This window comes from Lepus europaeus, chromosome 10 (genome assembly GCF_033115175.1).
Source record: "Lepus europaeus isolate LE1 chromosome 10, mLepTim1.pri, whole genome shotgun sequence".
In the NCBI taxonomy this organism is placed as follows: domain Eukaryota; kingdom Metazoa; phylum Chordata; class Mammalia; order Lagomorpha; family Leporidae; genus Lepus; species Lepus europaeus.
Genome location: NC_084836.1, coordinates 122,226,707 through 122,248,887, shown reverse-complemented (window position 1 = coordinate 122,248,887; position 22,181 = coordinate 122,226,707). Strand labels below are relative to the sequence as shown.

Below are 22,181 nucleotides of genomic sequence, written 5' to 3'. Positions count from 1 at the left end.
GGGTGTCAGCGGGCCCGGCGGGGCACGGCTCTGTGGGGACCCCGCCCCCCGCCTCTGGGCAAGACCTGGGCTCCCGGCCACCCAGAGGGTCTCCGGGGCCAAAGCGGCCCACGAGACCTGACCCCGCGCTCAGGTGAGCGGGCGGCGGGCCGAGGCCCGTGACTCGCACCGTGACCCTGAGCTCGGGCACCCCGGGCCGGGGAGGGGGCCGTGCGGGCGGGGCCGGGCGCGGGGTCACGGGCGGGGCCGGGCGGGAGCCGCGGCGGCGGGACGGCCCCGCCCCGGGGGAGGGCCGGGCGCTGCCGCCACCTTAAGGGCCGGGGTGCGGGGCGGAGGCCGGCGGCGCGGGATCCGAGCGGCGTCTGGAGTGCACCCAGGAGCTAGGAGCCGGAGCGCGGCGGAGCCGGGACCGGGGCGTGAGCATGGCGTCGTCTGGGCCCGGGCGGGCCGGGCTGCTGCTGCGGCTGCTGCTGCTGGCCGGCGCGGCGCGGGCCGCCCTCTACTTCCGGCCGGGCCAGACCTGCCACCGGCCGCTGCGGGGGGACCAGCTGTCGCGGCTGGGACGCAGGTGGGCCTCCCCTGGGGCCGCAGGGTCCAGGAACCGGGGCGCTACCCCCTAGCCCTGGGGAGGTCGGGCCCAGCCCCGTCCGTCTGGGGGGCCCCCTTTGAGGTCAGGGGAGCCGTGATGGACCGGGCAGGGCCCGCCTCCCCGGCCTTTGCCAGCGCTCTGGTCCCCTCCTTCTGGGGGTGCCCTGCGCCCTAGGCGTCCCGACGGCCCCCCGCTGTGAGCCGGCGCTGATCTTGGTGGTGGTGGTCTCTCCCCAGGACATACCCCCGGCCTCATGAGTACCTGTCCCCATCGGATCTGCCCAAGAACTGGGACTGGCGCAACGTGGACGGCGTCAACTACGCCAGCGTCACCAGGAACCAGCACATCCCCCAGTACTGCGGCTCCTGTTGGGCCCACGGCAGCACCAGCGCCATGGCAGGTGGGGGCCTGGGGCTCTGTGGTTGGCACCCACAGGCCAGCACCATGGCGGGGGGGGTCCGGGCCTGGGGCTCCTGTTGGGCCCACGGCAGCACCAGCGCCATGGCAGGTGGTGGCCCTGGGCCTGGGGCTGCGTGGTTGGCACCCGTAGACTAGCACCATGGGGGCCCTTGGCCTGGGCTGCGTGGTTGGCACCCACAAGGCAGCGCCATGGCAGGTGGGGGCCCGGGCCTGGGCTCCGTGGTTGGCACCTGCAGGCCAGCGCCATGGCAGGCGGACGGCTGCACTTGACTGAGCAGGGAGAGCCCGTCCATTACTGCAGGCCTGCCCAGCGAGGCTCCAGGTCCTGTGGCCCCATGCTGGACCTCTGACGGACACAGGCCGGGTCATCTCCGAGGTCCCCCCGGGGGCCTGTCTGGGGCCTTTCGGGTGACAGACAGGACCAGGGCTGAAGTGCAGTGACAAGTGGCTGGCAGTGCCCCTCCCGCAGAGCATGAGACTTCAGCCACGGGGGCAGAACGAGCAGTGCAGAAATCACTGAGCCTCAGTCTGCCTCCGGGGATGCGGAAGTGAAACCCCGCTCAGCTGCAGTTCCCGTGGGGATGAGCCCTGCCCTGGGCCGCGAGGGCGGAGCCAGGGTGGCCGGCTGGGGCCCCTCCTGACCCACTGTCTGCTCCCTTCTGGCTGGTTTTCTCACCGAACCTTAACCTCTGGCTGCCTGCCAGGGAGAGGGAGGCCCACGCTGTGAGCAGGCTCTGCACCTGTCTGGGAGAGGAAGCTGCCAGAGAGGGCTGCAAGCCAGCCCCAGGCCCACCTGTAGTGAAGGGGGCCGGGTGTGGGAGCCGGGGGTGGCACCGGGGGAGGGGCTGGGACTGTGGCCCGGGGAGAGCCTAGGAGCTGAGGCTCTCTCCTAGCTTTGGTATCTTGGTGGTCAGCCCTGTTGTAGGTGTGGCCTGGGTTAAAAGGGCTGGCAACACGGGGCTGCTGCCACTCGCCAAGGCTTCGCGGTAGGCACTTGTGTGGGTGTCATGCCGTTTGATCCTCTGTCTCCAGGCCCACCCACACTCTGGCTGCCTGGCCCTGCCCTTCTCGGGGGGAGGAGCCTGGACCAAGGTGTGAGTGACATCCAGGCCTCTCCTTAGGATGACACTGAGGGGTTGGGGTCCAGAGTCTCCACTGTCTCTCACCAGAGCCTGGGAACTAGCGGGCTGCGGCAGACTTAAGGAGGCATTCAGGAGGGGGCAACGCGCGGGGGCCCCTCAGGCCGGGCAGAGGCCCTAGAAGGCCAGGGCCAGGCAGAGGCTCCGGAAACCCTCCTGGGAGGAGAAGTGAAAGAGGGCAGAGCCCAGGGTGGGGAGAGGAACTAGAGGAACTGGAAGGCTTGGGAGGCCTCAGAGCAGGTCTGGGATCTGCATTTCTAAGAGGTGGCTGGGTAGGGAGGGGATGGCCAGGGACTCTGGACCAGCTCTGGGCTTGGCCAACCCAGCAGACACCCACCAGCATTCTTGCTCCTTAGACTTCCAGCGGCTTTTTTTTTTTTTTTTAAGATTTATTTATTTATTTGAAAGTCAGCTACACAGAGAGAGAAAGAAAGGCGGGGGGGGGGGGGGGGGCGGTCTTCCATCTGCTGGTTCACTCCCCAGATGGCTGCAATGGCTGGAGCTGCGCTAATCTGAAGCCAGGAGCCAGGAGCTTCTTCCGGGTCTCCCACGTGGGTGCAGGGGTCCAAGGACTTGGGCCATCTTCCACTGTTTTCCCAGGCCACAACAGAGATGGGAAGTGGAGCAGCCAGGTCTTGAACTGGCGCCCATATGGGAAGCTGGCACTGCAGGCGGCAGCTTTACCCACTACGCCACAGCGCCGGCCCCTCCGGCATCTTCTACAGCAGCAGCCAAGGCCCTGCCTCCTCTTCCTCGCGGCAGACCGAGGCCATCAGAGTGGACTCCCAGGGGGCTGGGGCACCTGCCCCCTGATGGAGCTGTGCCCAAGGCCCCCCCCGGTGTGCGGGAGACCACCCTTCCCCGCCCAGAGAGCTCTCCTGCCTGGAACAATGGAGCCAGGAGTCTTTGGCCCTGCCCCTCCACCCCACCCCCGCCAAACCCAGGGGAGGCAGCTGCTTCCACTTCCTTCTCCCCACCCCTCCCACCGCACGGGCCCTGGTCCTGCCAGGAGCCGCTGGGGCGCAGGGCCAGGGGTCAGCTCCAGGTCTCCTTGGCTGTGCTTCATGGCTTTGCCTTACCATGCGGCCGGCACCTGGCCCACGCTCCCCTGCACCCACCTCCCTGGCCCTTTCTCCCTCATCCCTGCTGCCGCCACCTCCCGACTTCCGAGCCTCTGGTCCCAGGGCTGCTCCGTTGCCTAGACTCACCCCGACCTCCGGCTGCCCGTTCCCCTCTCACATGGGTGCCAGGCGCCTCCAGCCTTGGACGCCGGGGCCGAACTGCGTGGCCTTGCCTGCACGGCTCCCCGGGCCAGCCGGTTTCTTGTGAGAGCATCCTGGAGTCGTGGCCAACTCTGACATCCCTCGCATCATAACGCGGTGACTAGATGTGTGGACAGAGAGGCCAGCCCTGAAACAGTTGGACATTGCCACTGGGCCATGGCCGCTGTCACCGGGTACCCCTGAGGGAGGGGGAGCAGGGAAGCGGCAGGATGTTCCTGCACTGCCAGGGCTGGGGGTGCCCAGGCAGGAGGTACTCCCAGGAGGGTGGGGGGCCAGGTGATGGCTGGGCGGAGACAGGGACCTAGACAGAGAAGGTGGGAAGGGACAGAAGCTTAGAGGACAGGAGATCCTGGGGGAGCCGAGAACGGTGGAGAGATTGGTGGGTGGGGCCTACAGTGTTGGGTGTTGGATGTTGGGTCTGAGTTTGCAGATGGCCGGTTCACTTAGCAGGGGAGGGAGGGGGAGGTGGGGCGGGGGTGCAAGTCTTGGGGAAGGAAGCAAGACAGGACCTTGGGACTTGGGTTCATGTGCGTTGAGCGGGTGGGGTCACATCTACAACTAGGAAGTGATCCTGGGCGGGCCCTTGTGGGCGGGGGTGGCCGCTGACCCGGGTGCTGCTGGCCTGGGTGGCTGCTGGCTCGGGTGCTGCTGGCCCGAGTGGCCGCTGACCCGGGTGCCGCCGGCCCTGGCAGATCGCATCAACATCAAGAGGAAGGGCGCATGGCCCTCCACCCTGCTGTCGGTGCAGCACGTCCTGGACTGTGGCAACGCTGGCTCCTGCGAGGGGGGCAACGACCTGCCGGTGTGGGAGTACGCCCACCACCACGGCATCCCCGACGAGACCTGCAACAACTACCAGGCCAAGGACCAAGGTGCGTGCTGCCCATGCCGGGACACCCGGCTGCACTCCAGGGCGCCCGGGCTGACCTCCGACTCAGGTGCTGTGGAGCCCCCCTGCCACCTGAACCCAGCCCACAACCCCACACTGACCCTGTTGGGCTGAGGCCAAGCCCCTCTGATCTGACCCAACCTGAAAGACAGGCGGAGCACATCCGAAACCCGCCGATGTGCAATAAACGTGTTATCTTTGAATCAGGAAGTTTGGCCACAGGCACACCATTTTCTGGTTGTGCCGGGCATTGGGCTTTTGGTATCCAAGGGACAAAAGTTCTTCTTTTTTTATTAAGATTTACTTAGTTATTTGAGAGGCAGAGATACAGACAGACAGAGAGTGGGAGGTGTCTTCCATCTGCTGGTTCACTCCCCCAAGTGGCCGCAGAGGCCAGAGCTGGGCCCATCCAAAGCCAGGAGCCAGGAGCTTCTTCCGGGTCTCCCACGTGGGTGCAGGGGCCCAAGGACTTGGCCATCTTCCACTGCTTTCCCAGGCCATAGCAGAGAGCTGGATGGGCAGTAGAGCAGCCGGGACTCAAGCGCCCATATGAATGCCAGCGCCACAAGTGGAGGCTTAACCCTCTGTCACCACAGGGCAAAATTAAACCGACAGTTTAATCCTCAGGTTTACTGTCCCAGGGCAGAGCGTAGCTGCTGGGGAAATAGGTAACAGGAGGTGCTCAAGGCACACTGTGGGCCAGTGCCTGCAGCCCGTATCAGAGCCACTGGGTCAAGTCCTGGCTGCTCTGCTTCCAAGCCAGCTCCCTGCTATGGCCTGGGAAAGCAGCGGAAGACGGCCCAAGTGCTTGGGCCCCTGCACCCATGGGGGAGACCCAGATGGAGCTCCAGGCTCCTGCCTTCAGTCTGGCCCAGCCGCAGCCATTGTGGCTATTTGAGAAGTGAACCAGAGGATGGAAGATCTTTTTCTCTGTTACTCTTTCAAATAAATACAATAAATCTTTTTTTTTTTTTTTAAGATTTATTTATTTGAAAGGCAGAGTTACAGAGAGAGAGAGAGGGGTCTCCCATCCTTTGGTTCACTTCCCAAATGGCTGCAACAGCCAAGGCTGGGCTGATCCGAAGCCAGGAGCCAGGAGCTTCTTCCGGGTCTCCCACGCGTGTGCAGGGGCCCAAGCACTTGGGCCATCTTCTACCGCTTTCCCGGGCCATAGCAGGGAGTTGGGTCAGAAGTGGAGCAGCCGGGACTTGAACTGGGGCCCATATGGGATGTGGGCACTGCAGGTGGATACTTAATCTACTACACCACAGCACCAGCCCTGGAAATGCCTTTTTTTTTTTTCTTCTTCTTCTTCTTTTTTTTTTTTTTTAAAGATTTATTTATTTGAAAGAATTACAGAGAGATCTTCTATCCACTGGTTCACTCCCCAAATGGCTGCAACAGCTAGAGCTGGGCCGATCCGAAGCCAGGAGCCAGGAGCTTCTTCTGGGTCTCCCATGTGGGGGCAGGGCCCAAGAACTTGGGCCCTCCTCCCGCTGTTTTCCAGGCACATTAACAGAGAGCAGGATCAGAAGTGGAGCAGTCGGGACTCAAACCAGTGCCCATACGGGAGGCCGACACTGCATGCTGGGGCTTTAACCTGCTGTGCCACAGCACTGCCCCCCGAAAATGCTATTTTTTAAAAACTCAATGTATTGGCCCATTAATTCACTAGCTGGCAATGGAATTGTGGTTTTTTGTTGTTGTTTTTAAGGATTTTATTTCTTTGAAAGTCAGAGTTTCAGAGACAGATCTGTCCGCTGGTTCACCCCACATATGGTGGCAACGGCAACAGCTGGGGCTGGGCCAGGCCGTAGCCAGGGGCTTCTTCCGGGTCTCCCACGTGGGTGCAGGGGCCCAAGCACTTGGACCATCTTCCCCTGCCTTCCTAGGCCACTCGCAGGGAGCTGGATCGGAAGTGGAGCAGCGCGGACTGGCACTGCTGGCATATGGGGTGCCGACGTCCCAGGCAGCGGCCCCAGTAGAATTCTTAATGCTAAGGAGCTGGTTACACTCAAGTCCCAGCTGCAACGTGGAAAGGTCCTTCCCCTAGCCTTTAAAGGAGAAGGCAGGCTGAACTTCTGCATGCCTACTATGTGCTAATTAGCATGTCACATTTTCTACCAAGGCCCTGGGGAGGGGATTTGCATAACCGCCAGCAGCTAAGAGCCCAGTGCCGGGCCGGGAGCTGGAGGGGCCCGGGCTCGCGGCTTTGTGGGCTGCAGCCTCCTGCCAGCTCTCCCTGCTCTGCCCTAGAGTGTGACAAGTTCAACCTGTGTGGGACGTGCACGGAGTTCAAGGAGTGTCACCCCGTGCAGAACTACACCCTCTGGAAAGTGGGCGACTACGGCTCCCTGTCGGGGAGAGAGAAGATGATGGCTGAAATCTACGCTAACGGCCCCATCAGGTGAGCAGAGGCCAGAGCCCAGGGTCCCCGAGGGTGCACGCTGCGGGTATGTCCTCTGCTCTCTCCTGGGGGCCAGCTGTGCTCACAGCTGCCACACCACCTCCCCTCCCACAAGTGCCACCGGTCGCTGCTCTGTCCCCCGGGAGCCCCCAGGCTGGCGTGCAGGGATCGCGCCGAGGGGTCACGGAGGCTGGCGGGCTCCCTGGTGTGCTCGGAGTGCGTGAGTCCTCCGGCCCAGGGCTCACGCGGCTGCTCGCTCGCAGCTGCGGTATAATGGCCACGGAAAGGATGGCCAACTACACTGGCGGCATCTACAGCGAGTACTCCGACAAGCTCTTCATCAACCACATCGTCTCTGTGGCCGGCTGGGGCGTCAGCGACGGGACCGAGTACTGGATTGTGCGCAACTCCTGGGGCGAACCGTGGGTAAGGCTGTACCTGGGGCCCGGCTCCCGTCCCAGCTTTCATGCTCCAGCCCTGGCACGAGGCCCCTGGGGCCAGCTCCCTGTGGTGCAGTCGGCCCCAGACGCCCACTGAAGCCCCCCGGACATTGCCAAGTGCCCCGAGGGCGGGGGTGGGAGCTGCTGCTCCCGTTACAGCCGTCTCTGTCGTGCGGTGCAGGTTTTTCTAAAATGCTTTTGATTTGCTCACTCGGGGAAGGTGAGTGAGCTGCCAGCGTCCCAAGGCCTGGCATTAACCATTAATAGTTTGGGGCCCGTGCAACCCGGGCAGTGGCCACTGCGGTGTTTGTGTTGACCGCCGTGGGGGCATCAACAGTCAGTCAACGCGTTTTGTGGCATTAATTAGCTTTGGCAGAGGGCCCTCGTGTTGAACATTAACCAGGTCAGGTACTTCACAGAGCTCTGACTGGGCGTCCCGGGGAAGGGTCCCGGGGAAGGGTCCCGGGGAAGGGGCGGGGCTGACGGCTGGCCCCTCCCTGCAGGGCGAGAGGGGCTGGATGCGGATCGTGACCAGCAGCTACAAGGGTGGCCGTGGCGCCAGCTACAACCTGGCCATCGAGGAGACCTGCACCTTCGGGGACCCCATTGTTTAGGGCCGCGCGTCGGGAGCAGCAGTTTCTGGGGCAGTGACGCGTGAGCCCTACACAGAGCGGACTCCGTCGTGACGAGTGCCCAGTGGTGAGGACTGGGGTGGCTGGGAGGCCCGGAACACCTCGAGACAGCCTGTCACTGTGAGGCCCGGCGTGGCACTGGCCGCGCACTGAGCGGGGCTGGGCGTGGCAGGAGGTACCTGCGTGGGACAGCCCCAGCGCCGCGGCCAGCCAGCCACCTGGTGGCCCCATCGCGAGACAGGACACTGCGGGCGCCAGGTCTCGGAGAGAGGGCCTGGTCTCGCACTGGGCATTTCAGAGGTGACACAGTCCACTCGTCGGGGACTTCCCAATGCCATGTGACAAATAAAATACCCAGTTCCACACGAGCGCCGAGCCTGTGCGTGCCTCATTTACCCAAGAACACCACCCAGCCCACATCGGCTTTTTAAAAACTGATTTATTAGTCTAGCAAATTAAAACAGTTACAGCATCGACAAACGGGGTTCCTGGGAGAAAAGTCAACTTCAAAAGTAGTTCAAGGAATCACCTTGGTTTCTGAATTCCCAGACCCTGGGGCTGGGAGCTGGCTCCACCCCGCAGGGACCGGGGCCTCGTCCTACGCTGAGGGGGCGCGAACGCCGCGGCCGGGGCTCGGGGCAGCACTGGGCTCAGGCCAAAGGAAGGAGCGCCCAGGAGCCGTTTTCCACTTTGCTGTCGTTCCCAAGCTGTCCACCTCCTCCCCAGGGACGCCCCCTCCCAGGATGCGAGGGTCCTGCCCCGGCCGGCCCTCCGGAATGTTCTCTGGCTCTGGGTGCTCCCGCAGTCAGTTCACCATGATGAAGTTGGATTTGCAGTGCGCTGTGACAGGGAGAGGCCGGGTTAGAGAGGGCAGGCGGGAGAGCGGAGACGCAGGCGGCAGGCCGTGGCCGCGCTCACCTATGAACTCCGTCACAGGGTCGTGCTCGCCCTCCGTCTTGATGGTGCCCGCGATGCTGTCATTCTCCAGGATGGGGAGGAAGAGCTGCACAAAGTCCGAGGTGTAGGGAGGGGCGATGACCTCCAGCACCTGTGAGGACACGCGTGAGGACGCACGCCCGTGGGCACCGGCACCCAGGCAGGCAGCGTGGAGAGCCCCCCCCCGGTGCCAACTCCCCTCTCCACCATGAAGACAGGCAGGAACGGCTCTGGTCACGGCCATCTGCCATTGCCATCCCCTGACTATCAGAGAACAGTCCTCGGGCGGGCACAGAACGCGCTACATTGAGCCCGAGGCCACTGCCAGCGTGGAGCAGGAAGCGGGAACCGACGGTGCGCTGCTGACCTCAGTGACAAAATAGCGGATGAGGGAAATGTCCGTGTCCAGCTTCTCCAGACACTTCCGGATGTAACCGACAACAGGAAGTACGTAACCCCGGCTCAGCAGGTGCACCATCCTGTCCAGCAGTGTCTTCTTCAACTCGAGCTACGGGAGGGGGCAGAGGGGCGGTCAGGACGGGGTCCTCGCCCAGCCCGGCGCCCGGGGCTCGCTCACCTGCTCCATCACGTCCAGCTGGGAGTGCTCGGTCTCAAACAGCTTCACGAGCAGCTGCAGCACCTGGGGGTGCAGGAGCTGGTGGCAGGTGCTGATCTGCGAACAGGCCAGGGGAGCCGCGCTCAGCGCCGTGGGCGGCTCTCTGGGCTCGCCCTGAGCACACAGGGAGCCACCGTCTCCGCTACAGCGGCCAAAGGGCTCATCACTGCCGACGGAGGTGCCGGACGCTGGAGCCAGGGCCGGCCAGCTCCGTGCCACTCCTGAGCCCGCAGTAACACCTGGAGGAAACTGAGAGGGCTGTGCGGCCATGAAGCCAGACCCGCGCAGGGCAGTCCTGGGAGCTGTTCTGAATCCCCTGGAGCCCCTGTGGCCGCGGCGCTGACGCTGCGCAGTGAGCCGCCCTCAGCCCCTCACCTCGTCCAGCAGCGCCAGGTGCACCGGCGTGTGGTCGGTCTGCAGCTGGAAGTACCTTGGTTCTGACACAGTCCAGTCCACCCATTTCAGCACACCCATCGCTACCACGGGAAACCTACAAGCAAACAAGGCAGAATGCTTCCTGTGAGCAGGGAACATACGGCACCCACGTGGAGGGCACGACTGGGTTGGGGAGTTCAGGACCCCAGCCTGCAGCCGCCCCACGGCCCCTCCAGGATGCTCTGCCGGCAGTCAGCTCGCCTCCCGGCCTCTGACTGCAGAGACGGCCACGCAGAGCCCTCGGCGAGCCCCCTCCCACCCCCAGCACACAGCGGCGGGGAGGCCCCGAGGCCTGGCAGGACACCTTCACGGGCGTGGGCGCAGGCTGTCCCTGCGCCCGCCGCCCGCCGCCGTGCACTGCAGACGCCCCTTCCTCCCCGCTGGCCCTCCCTCGTTCGGTGAGATTCACCCAACACCGGAACGGCATGAGGCTGCTAACGCCGTCAGCAGGTCCCGTGCATGCATAAAAGAGGAGAAAAGTCAGACAGGAGCGCCTGGGAGGCTCCCGCGGGGGCGCGGCGCACCGGATGCACTGGTAGAGCGTGCTCAGCTCCGCCACGAGCTCGGAGGCGCCCTTGTTCTCGTTGCAGCACAGGCTGTGCACGGTCTCCACCGCCTTCGCCGTGGACTTCAGCTCGTCTTTGTTGATGCTCACCCGCTTGTTCTGCGGACACAAAGGCGGGGGGGCGGGGGGGTGGGTGGGGGGTGGGGGTGCGGGCGGCGCCCAGGCCCTGCCGCCCCGCGGGGGGCTCCAGCCGCTCCTCTGCGAATCACAAGCCGGGCCTCAACGTCAGACAGGGTTCAAACCCAAACACAGGGAGCCTGGCGCTCGCCTGCGGCTCGGAGACGTCCCCCGTCGCTGACGTTTGTGACAGGAGGCGGGCTCGGGGATTCCTGCAGCCCAGCCCCCCCCCCAGGAGCAGAGCCCACACCCTGGGCCCAGCACTACCTTCTTCCACGTCTCCACCACACTCGCGGCGTAAGCCAAGATCTGGATGTACTTGTGCTTGTGGTCCTGGTTGATCCTGGCCCCGGGCTTGAAGAGAGACTGCATGAAGAGGTCCAGGAAGGCGGGCACCCGGATCTGAGGAGACAGAGGGGGCGGGGCGGCGGTGAGGGGGCCCCGCCCACAGCCATCCTCCCCGGGCCCTGTGCGGCAGTGTGGGCAAGGGCCAGGAACACGACAAATGTTCCATCCACCCCCTTAGGGGAGGCAGAACTCGGGGGCCCTGGGGCGCCGCGGCTTACGAGCTCGACCGGAGGAGGGTCCATGCTGGTGAACATCTTGAAGAGCACAGTGATGTCAGCGGGGTTCAGCGCCCCCTTGGACAGCATGGCCCCGAGGGCCTGGCAGGCCCGGGGGTAGGACGCAGCTGTGCCCAAGGCCAGCGTGATCTGACTGGCATCATGGCCCCTGCAGGAAGACACACACGGCCCCAGTCGCTCAGAGGTGGCTCTGTCCCTCCTTCTCTCTCTCTCTCTCTTTTTTTTTTTTTGACAGGCAGAGTTAGACAGTGAGAGAGAGAGACAGAGAGAAAGGTCTTCCTTTGCTGTTGGTTCACCCTCCAATGGCCGCGACAGCCGGCGCGCTGCGCCAATCCGAAGCCAGGAGCCAGGTGCTTCTCCTGGTCTCCCATGCGGGTGCAGGGCCCAAGCACTTGGGCCATCCTCCACTGCACTCCCGGGCCACAGCAGAGAGCTGGCCTGGAAGAGGGGCAACCGGGACAGAATCCGGCGCCCCGACCGGGACGAGAACCCGGGGTGCCGGCGCCGCTAGGCGGAGGATTAGCCTAGTGAGCCGCGGCGCCGGCCCCTTTCTTGTGTTGAGCGCTCTGCCCTGCTGGGAACGCTGTTTCTTCACAATTCTGTCATTCACTGGTAGTTGGGATGACACACTGAGAGAAAACTGGGAAAGAATGACTCAAATAAGCCCTTCGCACTTGGTAAAAGGGGTCACACACATTTTAAATACCCTAGTAAGAGTCTACTAGTAGGGGCCGGTGCTGTGGCATAGCAGGTAAAGCCAGCACCTGCAGTGCCAGCATCCCATATGGGCGCCAGTTCGAGTCCTGGCCACTCCACTTCTGGTCCAGCTCTCTGCTGTGGCCTGGGAAAGCAGCAGCAGATGGCCCAAGTCCTTGGGCCTCTGCACCTGTGTGGGAGACCTGGAAAAAGCTCCAGGCTCCTGGCTTCAGATTGGCCCAGCTCTGGCCATTGTGGCCATTTGGGGAGTGAACCATTGGATGGAAGACTCCTCTCTCTCTCTCTGCCTTTCAAATAAATTTTAAAAATCTTAAAAAAAAAAAAAAAAAAAAAAAAAAGAGTCCATTAGCAGTAGAACATAAAGCTAGTAAGAGCTCATTGGTTCTGGACGATACGGGGCTACAACCTAACAATTACATTTCTGAATAATTATTTCAAGACTGCAACATGATTTGCAATTATGAATCCCAATATCTGAAAACACAGGTCCCGAAACCCAGGGAACCGAAAACTAATGGAGCACTTCACACAATGTTCACCCACACCACGGCCGGCAACGCGAGCTCCTGACGCGTCAGCTCCACTGGCTACAGAGCAGCTCGGCCAGGCGTCAGGACAGGAGCAGCGGACGCTCGGGCCGAGCAGCTCACGCCGGGGGGGGGGGGGGGGGGTGTCGTCTGAGGGGCACAGGGAGGGGCAGAACAGGCAGAAACAGGCTCACTTCTCCTGGGCGAAGCGTTGCACCTCCTGCGCGATCCTGCGCACGGCGGCGCCGCCCTGCTCCTCCTGCGCCAGCACGGACATCATGGCCTGCGCGAACAGGTAGGTGTGCTCCCCGTGGCACACCATCTTCTGCAAGGTTGGAGAGCGTGCGGGCGTCACTGCGCAGCCCTGGCAAGCGCACGCCAGGGCACCTGCTGCCTGCAGGCTCCTGGGGGCCGAGGGGGGGTGCTGGGGGCCTGTAACATCTGTATTTACAACCTCATCCGTGGACATACGAAGTTTTCAATTTAAAAATTTGCCTGCTGTAGATTTACTGAATTTCGGGTCCCACTTGCCACTGCCTTGGCAGGGCCAGAACAAATAATTTCCCGGGGCCTTGTACGGCCTGTGGGCGGGATGTCCCCCACCCTGCTCGAAGCGAGGCAGCGTCCATGCCTGAAACACGAGGGCCCAGACAGCCCCTTCTAACCTGCGGCTCAGAGAGTAAAGGACTCACAGCAAACTCAGGGAGGTTCTTTTCAAGGTTTTCTTCTCCTCCATCTAAGATCGTAGCTAGAGAGGTGCGAAGCACCCTGGAGAACACTTCCAGCTGCTGGCACGCGGTGGACACACTGGTGATCTCCCCTTGGTAGCCTGCGTCGGAAATGAGCTACCACACACACAAGAGGTCAAGGTGGCGGCCCAGGTGCCCACACGTGGCACCCACGGGAGGCTCGTCTCTGTGGTGAGCAGAACGAGCAAGCCCTGGCCTCAGGCCTCACACCCCTTCCCCTCTCACCATGACCCGGCCCATGGCCCAGCTCGGCCCCCTGCCTCGAGTTATCAAGAGCACAGGCACCCGCCAGGCTCGCTCGGAGCTGCTCAGAGCACAGCGCCCGTGGTGCACACATCACACACCCCTGCTGACTCCTCCACGGGGTCGGAGGTGCAGCCTAGGCCTGGCCTCTGCAGGGGCGGCTGACCCTTCCCTAACTCCAGAACTCTCCCTACCTTGACGGTGAAGTTGAGCATCAGGCAGTCGGGATGGGCTTCAGCCAGTTTGTAAAAGAGATCTCTCCACGTGGTGTGCGCGATCATCTGCTCCAGCCAGGCCGGGGTCTGCCAGTGGACAGAGGGCGAGAGGCCCAGCGCTAGCCGGAGTGGTGACCACCTCACCCGAGCTGTCACGGACACTCCAGCAGAGGAGCCCCCAGCGAGACGTGGACCAGGGCCAGTCACGGCCACTTGGGTGCTGCGTGCAGGAGGGCCCTGGACACGTGAGCCACGCAGGTGCCACACCGGCTGCATGCCCTTGGCACGGCACACAGCACAGGTGATTCTGCCCATCACATGTTGTGAAAAATGTCCCAGCTACCTGCTGTGTGGCTCACGGGCCAGGGGCTACACTCAGATCCTGCCATTCTGCTGGGCCAGCGCCAGGCCCCGTGGCTGCTTCTGGCCATGGACGGCGCACAGCAGCTCTGGAGGACGCTCTCTGATGAGGCGTGGGGCGGCCGCGGCCCCAGGCCCCAACTTCCTCCTGCTCTCCAGCCTTCAAAGCTCACACCCGTCTGCCTCCCCGCCTCTCCGGCCCCTTCCCATCTCCCCTCACCACTGTTGCTCCATCCTCCATCCTTGGGGATGCACTCCAGCGCACCTGTCCACAGCTGTGCCCGGCCGCTCCTCACTCCCTGCCCTGCCGGCGCCCGTGCTGACCATGCTGGAGTCTGCCTCCCACGCCGGCTTTGGAGCTCAGCTCACGGAGCTCACACAACAGGCCACACGGCACTGTGCGCGCGGATTGGCCAAAGGCCCGAGGAGCTGGCGTTAGACAAAATAAAAGCAGCCCTCACTCACCTCCCCTTCTTCAGTGAAAATGGAGTCTGCTTTGCGGGGGTCAAAATGTTTGATGAGTAAACTCTTCAGGTGATTCTCCACTGTTTCCTGAACCTGCAGCGGCTCGACACCTGCAAGAGGAGGCAGCAGCAGGTGGGCGCCGGCGGCCCCTCCGCTCGGCGTGCTCGCGCGTCACAGAGCTGCGTCTGGCCACCGTCTCGGCAGGCTTCGGACTGCTCAGACGGTGACCAACTGCCCTCGACGGAAGGAGCCGACGGCGGCACGGGACAGACGGCCGACGACGTGTCTGCACGGAAGGGGCATGAGCGCCCAAGGACAAGGACAAATGGCCAAACCGGACAGGGAGGAGGTTGGAAAAACAGCCCCGCCCGGCAGGAGAGAGCAGACGCCAGGCCCGAGGCGCACACTCGGATCTGACCCTGGGACGGGGGGACGCGCTTCAGCGACAGCACCGGCGCCCTGCTCAGCGGAGGGACAGTGCGGGTCTCTGATGGCAGCGGCTACGCCACGGCCATGGCCAGGGACCAGTCACTGCTCGCTGCGGCAGACCGCCTGGGAACGGCACCTGACACGCACTGCGCGACCCCAATTCTACAACACGCGTGGGACAAGGGCTCCGTGAGAACACGTTTGCAGGCTCTCTATAAAGCTCAATTGTGGACTCAAAGGTGAGTCCAGCAGACAAAAATGGGTAACAAGTTCAGTTCTTACTCATGCAAGCCTTAAAGACCAGGACCAGAGCAGGCCCTCCCCATACCGGCCCACGGGCGCCCACGGGCCCATCGAAGCACCTGTCTGGATGAGCCACTCGGCCAGCAGGTTCACCGTCTGGGCCACAGCCGTGTAGTTCTCAGACAGGAGCTGGATGACGTTCTCCGGAGACCCCCCAGCCTGGAAATACCTAGGAGGCAACATGGCGGTCACGGCGCTGAGCACGGAGGCAGGCGGCTGGACACACAGCGCCGCACCGAAAGAGGGCAGGGTACGAGCGGTGCAGGCAGGGCGCCCCCGAGGCCTCCCGTCCCGGTATCACAGTCCCTTACTCGCCATGGCACCTTCTGGGCAGCTTACACAACTGGTGGGAGGACCCTGCGCCCGCCGCCCGCGGGTCACCTGCCTCTTCAGGGTGTTGAAGATGGAGGGCTCCATGATGTAGTCCCGGGTGGAGAACTTGTGCAGGCACTCCTGCTGCACCTCGGCGTCGTCCTCGCCCTCACCAGAGTCATCCTCCTGCGGCTGGGACGCCAGAACACAGCCGTCAGCCCTGCAGTCTATGGGTGCTGTGGGCGCTGCCGGTCACTGCCAGCGGCCCACGGCTCACTCTGCGGCCGCTGCCTTTCCCAAACGTACGCCGCACTTTATTTCCTGTGAGTCTCATGACAACCTCAAGGACTGGGCTGGACAGGCAGCGAGCAGCTGAGAAGGTGCACCGGGGAACCGGTGCTGTGTGTGGCGGGTCAAGCCACCGCCTGCAACACCAGCTTCCCTCTCAGAGCACCGGTTCGAGCCCCAGCTGCTCTGCTTCTGATCCAGCCTCCTGCTAATTCGCCTGGGAAAACAGAGGATGATGGCTCAAGTACTTGAGCTGTCGCCAACCAAAGGATGGAGTTCCTGGCTCCTGGCCCAGCCCTGGCTGTTGTGGGTATGGGGGAACTCAAACAGCACATCTCAGTTTCTCTCTCCCTCACACCCCTGATTTTCAAATAAATAATAAATCTTTTTAAAAAGGGGGGGGGGCATCTGCAATCACACCAAGTGGGTCTGTGAGGCCACCCCACCCTGGCGAACCGCAGGCCGCAGTCACACGTCAGCAACTCCCGAGTGTCTACTTCCTCCTGCTTAATAAAGATGACAGTGCCAAGTCCCTTTCAGCTGTGAGAATTCTGGGAACTCCACAAGCTGAGTTTGAAGAGCCAAGCCTAATCCCTGAAATTCAGTAAAAGCTAAGTAGATGCTAGCTGTTACGATCTTTTCACTATTTTTTAAAAAATATTTATTTATTGTGCGTTCTCTCTCGTTCTCTCTCTCTCTCTCTCTCTCTCTCCAGACAAGGAGAGACAGGATGCGGAGGCACTGTCTCTCTACTTTCTCCCCTCTCCTTTTCCCTTCCTGGCCCACTCTAATCCTGAATTAGGCCTACCCACATGCGTGTTTTCTCACCATTTAAGTAAACTTTATCACTTCGTGTACCAAATATGTGGCGGTACCGAGATATGTGGCTTCCCTGGGGAACAGGCAAGGACCTGGAATAGGAATTTAGGCCCCACCTCTCCCACAACAAAACCATGAGAGAGCTGCAGATCTCTGGTGTCAGGTGCCACTGCTTGTCACCACGCTGATGACAACGCACCTGTCCTGGTGTCCTTGAGGCCCTGAGATTACATGTAGTGTGACCAGGCTCTCCTGCTCTGGCCAAGAAGCTGAAATAAGGAACAAGGCGATTTATGCTTTAGGACATGGGTAAGAAAAGAAAAAAAAAATTTATGTATTTATTTGAAAGGTAGAGTTACAGAGAGGCAGAGGCGAGAGATACAGAGACAGACGTCTTCCTTCCACTGGCTCACTTTCCAAGTGGCCACAACGGCTGAAGCTGAGCAGATCTGAAGCCAGAAGCCAGGAGCTTCCTCAGGGTCTTCCATGCAGGCACAGGGGCCCAAGTACTCAGGCCATCTTCTACTGCTTTCCCAGGCCATAGCAAAGAGCTGGATCGGAAGTAGAGCAGCAGGGACTTGAACTGGCGCCCATATGGGACACTGGTGCTACAGGTGGTGGCTTTACTTGCTGCGCCACAGCGCCGGCCCCCACTACTACTTTTTTAAAGGTTTATTTATTTGAAAGGCAGAGTTAGAAAGAGACAGAGAGAAAGAGAGGGATCTTCCATCTGCTGGTTCACTCTCTAAATGGCTGCAACAGCCAAAGCTGGGCCAATCAAAAGCCAGGAGCCAGGAGGTCTCCCACGTGGGTGCAGGGGTCCAAGTACTTGGGCCATCTTCTACTGCTTTCCCAGGCCATAGCACAGAGCTGGACTGGAAGTAGAGCAGCCAGGACTCCAACCCATGCCCATAAGGGATGCTGGTGCTGCAGGTGGCAGCTTCACTCGCCAGTCCACAGCGCTATTATTTCATACACGTGCTTTCCAGCATCAGTGGTGAAGCCATTGTTGAAGGCACCGGTGTGCTGTTGGTATGGGAAGATCCTAACCTGTCCTTGTCCTTGTCCTTGTCGGGAAGGGTCTTATGTCAGCAGGCCCGACGGGGTTCCAGTGTCCCCTCTGGGTGGAAGCAAGCTCAGGCAGGTCACTGAGCCCACGGGCCAGGCAGGCATCCTCACCTGCTGACCGCCACACAATGACGGGGGCTGAAGTCCCACGCTGTCACCCTAACCGCAAGCAAAGGCTTGGGTACACTGACTTTGTACTCAACGCTGCACCCATTTCCTAGGGAACCTAAGGAAACGCTCAACAAGACCTGGCTGTTTCCACCCAAGGAGTCAGAGACCAGCAGGAGCAAGCACCTTCCTGCCACGCTGCAGGCTAAGAACCGGCCCAGGCCAGAGCCTGCCGGCCTCGTATTTTTGTAAATGCAGTTTTACTGGCACACGGCCGCACCTGTTCGATTACGAACTGTCATGACGGCCTTCCGCTGTGAGAGCAGAGGGGAGAAGCCGGGACGGCCTGGAATACTGGCTCCCTGCTCTGCACTAACATCCCACGGCAGTGCGCACCACGGAAACCAGGGAGCCTTCTCACTCACAGCTGTGAGGGAAGCCTGGAGGTCGCGCGCCACCAAGACCCCGGTGTGCATGTACATGCGGGTGCGCTCGGGCTCTGAGCCTCGAGCCTCGGCTCTCGCTTCCCCCACCCTGTCCGCCCTGGGGCTGCCCACTCCCTCACCTGAGCTCTCGACTCGGGCACTCAGTCTGGCCTCATTCCCACCGCGATGTCCACACGAACCCTGAACTCCTTACGGCCAGCACTGGCCTTGCCTTCTCCCACCGCCCATGTTACCGAAGGATCCCATCATCCGTCTGTCACTGGCACCCAGCGAGGCACCCTCCAGGGCTCCTCTCCTACCCCACCCCCACATCCCACCCCGAAGACCCGTCAAGCCCAGCTCTCGTGGATCCGTCCGGTCTGGCTCTGCCTTCCACACTGACCTCCTGCACGCCTGCAGAGGCAATGCCCCCACACCTGTCTCACTGCTTCCTTCCAATCATTCCCACCCTGACGCCACAGCCGCTTCATAAGCAACAAATCTCCTGCTTACCGCTTCCCATCTCCCCTGGAGAAAACCATCCGAGCTCTGGCACAACCTTACCCATCCCACTCACCCCAACCGTGCAGCTCTGCAGCTCGAAGTGTCTACCGCCCAGGCCTCGCGTTACAGTGGCCTCCCAACATGTCATCCACCGGGCACCAAGTGGACAGACCTGGGCTTACCATCGCAAAGTCCAGCTCATGCCACACTTCTGCCACCTCTCTCCCTCCCTCCTGCTAGCGAAGTCAGGTTAAACATCTGGAGAGCCCACCAGGGTCAAGGGGCTAAGTGAGGATCCTAATTAAAGGCCTCCCACCAGTGGGGTCTCAGCCTGGCTCTGCCTCTCCTAACTTCGTAAGCCGGGGCAAGACACTCCGGTGCTCGTTCTACAGAACGAAGGCACTGGGCCCAGCGGCCCTGAGCTGTGCCTCAGACAGACACCAGGACACACGAGGCCGCTGGGAGGCCACCACCATGTCTGTAGAGGTGCAACAGGGCGTTCCGCCAAATAACTCAGACCCACGCCCCCCTTCCTGGACCTGAGCCAACTTACACCCACGACCCCCTACCTGGACCTGAGCTAACTCACACCCACGCCCCCTACCTGGACCTGAGCTAACTCACACCCACGCCCCCCCCTACCTGGACCTGAGCTAACTCACACCCACGCCCCCTTATCTGGACCTGAGCTAACTTAGACCCACGCCCCCCTACCTGGACCTGAGCTAACTCACACCCACGCCCCCCTACCTGGACCTGAGCTAACTCACACCTACGCCCCCCTACCTGGACCTGAGCTAACTCACACCCACGCCCCCCTACCTGGACCTGAGCTAACTCACACCCATGCCCCCCTACCTGGCCCTCTGTGGCGTCAGCAGTGTGACGGAGTGACGATGGAGACAAGGGACAAGAATTTGGATCCCACTCCTTCCTTCCCCAGCTGTATGACCCTGCACAGGTCCCAAGGCCTCTCACCCTCTGCATTTGTAAGGTGAGATCTGGGGTGAGTGGGAGGATGACGCATCAAAGCCCCCAGCCCCTGCTCTCCATGAGCTCACCCTGACCCAGCCTGCTCCACTCCAAGCCCAAGACGCTGTGGAGCAACACAACGTCCGACCCGCTCTCGTCACTCCCGGTCCGGAACGCCAGGATGAGCCGCTCTGGTCAGGGCTCTGCAAGCCCCTCCAGAACCTGCCCCCACAGCCCTCCCCACCACCGCTCCGCCATGCGGCCAGCCAAGCACAAGGGACTTCAGGCCCAGAGTCCACGGCCTCCCTGCCTCTTCCCACTCAGCGCTGAGCCACTGCTTGCCACCACCGCCGCTGTCCCAGAAGTAAACCCACTCCATGCCCTCCGAGCACCAGTTCTGTAGGTCCCACGCACACAGGGGCTCCACAAAGTCTGCGGCAAACAGAACGGCAGGGTTAGGTTTCTTTTGGTGCAGGCCGTTCTGGAAATTCATGTACTTGAGGTCTTCAGAAAGTTAGAGGGGCCAGGGTGTGGCACGGCAGGCTAAGCCAGCATCCCACGATGACGGGGCCAGGCGAAGGCCCAGCTGCTCTGTTTCCAACCTGGCTCCAAGCTAACGCACCTGGGAAGCAGCAGATGATGGCCCAAACACTTGGGCCCTTGCTACCATGTGGGGGACCTGGATAGAGCCTGCCTCCTGGCTTCGTTGTAGTTGTCTGGGGAGTGAACCAGCAGATGGAAGATCCCTCCCTCTCTCTCTGTGTCACTGGTCTTTAAAATAAATAATCTTTTTTTTTTTTTAAGATTTATTTATTTATTTGAAAATCAGAGTTACAGAGAGAGAGAGAGGTCTTCCATCCGCTGGTTCACTCCCCACATGGCCACAATGGCCGGAGCTGTGCCGATCCGAAGCCAGGAGCCAGGAGCTTCTTCTGGGTCTCCCACGTGGGTGCAGGGGCCCAGGACTTGGGCCATCTTCCACTGCTTTCGCAGGCCACAGCAGAGAGCTGGATCGGAAGTGGAGCAGCCAGGACAGCGCCAGCCCAATCATCTTTCTCAAAAACAAAGGCTCACGGTGGTGGGTGCTGTGGCACAGCAGGTTAAGCCCGGGTCTGCAGTGCCGGGCTGGAGTCCTGGCCACTCCACTTCGGATCCAGCTCCCTGCTGATGCATCTGGAAAAGCAGTGGAAGATGGGCCAGGTGCTTGGGCCCCCGCACCCGCCTGGGAGGCCTGGGAGGCCTGGGTGGAGCTCCTGGCTCCCGCCTGGCCCAGCTCTGGGCATTGCGGCCATGTGGGGAGTGAACCAGCGGATGGATCTCTCTCTCTCTCTCAAATAAGCAGATTCTTAAAAACAAAAAAAGGCTCTTGAAAACTATTATGGAAAACTACTGGGTGACCCCACATTGATTTTTGCACCAAAATGAACTGATCTTGGAACGCCATCTTCCATGAACTTAATTCCGGCCGGCTGGGCGTGTCCAGTCTGAGACCCCCGCCGGGGAAGGGGCAGCCGCTCTCCCACCCCGACCCCGGGTGGGCAGGGCCAGAGTCCTTCCTGTCAGCCCAAAGAGCCGGCCCAGGGCCCGGCTGCAAACCCCGACACAGGACAAAGCCCCCACCTGGTGCCCGCGGCGAGGGGCGGAGCCGGGCCGGGCCCCCACCTGGCGCCCCGCGGCGAGGGGCGGAGCCGGGCCGGCCCCCCACCTGGTGCCCCGCAGCGAGGGCGGAGCCGGGCCCCCACCTGGCGCCCCGCGGCGAGGGGCGGAGCCGGGCCGGGCCCCCCACCTGGCGCCCCGCGGCGAGGGCGGAGCCGGGCCGGGCCCCCCACCTGGCGCCCCGCAGCGAGGGAGGAGCCGGGCCCCCCACCTGGCGCCCCGCGGCGAGGGCGGAGCCGGGCGGGCCCCACCTGGCGCCCCGCGGCGAGGGCGGAGCCGGGCCGGGCCCCCCACCTGGCGCCCCGCGGCGAGGGGCGGAGGCCGGGGGGCCGGGCCGGGCGGGGCGGCAGGCGACGCGCGCTGCTTGAACGCCGTGGCCGCGCGGCCGGGCACGCGCACGCCCCGCACGCCCGGGCCTGGCTCCGCGCGGGCGCGGCGGCGGCGGAGACGAACGACCCTCGTCGGGGGCGCCCGGGCCCCCCCCTCACCTGGCCGCCGTCCGCCTCGTCGCCCCACTCGGCCGCACTCCCGAAGTAGTCCTCGTCCATGATGGCGCCCGGCCCGGCCCCCGCCATGCTCTCCCGCGAGCCAGCGCGGCGCCGGCGCCTGCGCGCACGCGCGGGCCGCGGCCCCGCCCCCGCGGCCGCGCGCCTGGGCCCGGGCGGGGGCGGGGCCTGGGCAGGGGCGGGGCCTCGGCGGGGGCGGGGCCTTGCCGGCGTGCGCGCCCGGGGCCGAGCGGCCGCGGAGGGGCCGCTGGGGGTCGGTCCAGGAACCCGGCCTGGACCGGGCCTGGGAACCTTGACTGCGGCTGGAAGTTTGCAGCTGGACCCTGGGCTCCGCCTCAGCTCCGGTCCCGGGAGCACCCGTTTCCTCGTCGTGCAGCTGGGCCCAAAAGTGAATTTCTCTAGTCGTTGGCTAAGAGTCCTCAAATGCAATTGATGTGAGGACCGCTCAGGTGCCGATGACAGC

General features: G+C 62.7%; 2 protein-coding genes across 2 annotated transcripts; one reads left to right on the top strand and one right to left on the bottom strand.

The window, feature by feature from the left end:
* The first annotated feature begins 314 nt into the window (after positions 1-314).
* CTSZ (cathepsin Z) lies at positions 315-8,167 on the top strand. Its single transcript, XM_062204423.1, has 6 exons — positions 315-568; positions 826-989; positions 4,124-4,303; positions 6,577-6,727; positions 6,991-7,153; positions 7,671-8,167. The coding sequence occupies exons 1-6, from the start codon at positions 423-425 to the stop codon at positions 7,779-7,781; spliced, it is 915 nt and encodes a 304-aa protein (XP_062060407.1). The 5' UTR covers positions 315-422; the 3' UTR covers positions 7,782-8,167.
* A 53-nt stretch (positions 8,168-8,220) lies between these two features.
* On the bottom strand, positions 8,221-21,810 carry NELFCD (negative elongation factor complex member C/D). The gene is made up of 15 exons (XM_062204422.1): positions 21,701-21,810; positions 15,446-15,564; positions 15,120-15,229; positions 14,329-14,438; positions 13,483-13,590; positions 12,989-13,141; positions 12,491-12,621; positions 11,035-11,200; positions 10,736-10,870; positions 10,311-10,450; positions 9,727-9,841; positions 9,313-9,408; positions 9,103-9,243; positions 8,718-8,847; positions 8,221-8,639 (listed from the first exon to the last, which is right to left on the bottom strand). Exons 1-15 carry the CDS (start codon positions 21,785-21,787, stop codon positions 8,605-8,607), a joined length of 1,776 nt encoding a protein of 591 aa, XP_062060406.1. The 5' UTR covers positions 21,788-21,810; the 3' UTR covers positions 8,221-8,604.
* Positions 21,811-22,181: the final 371 nt, after the last annotated feature.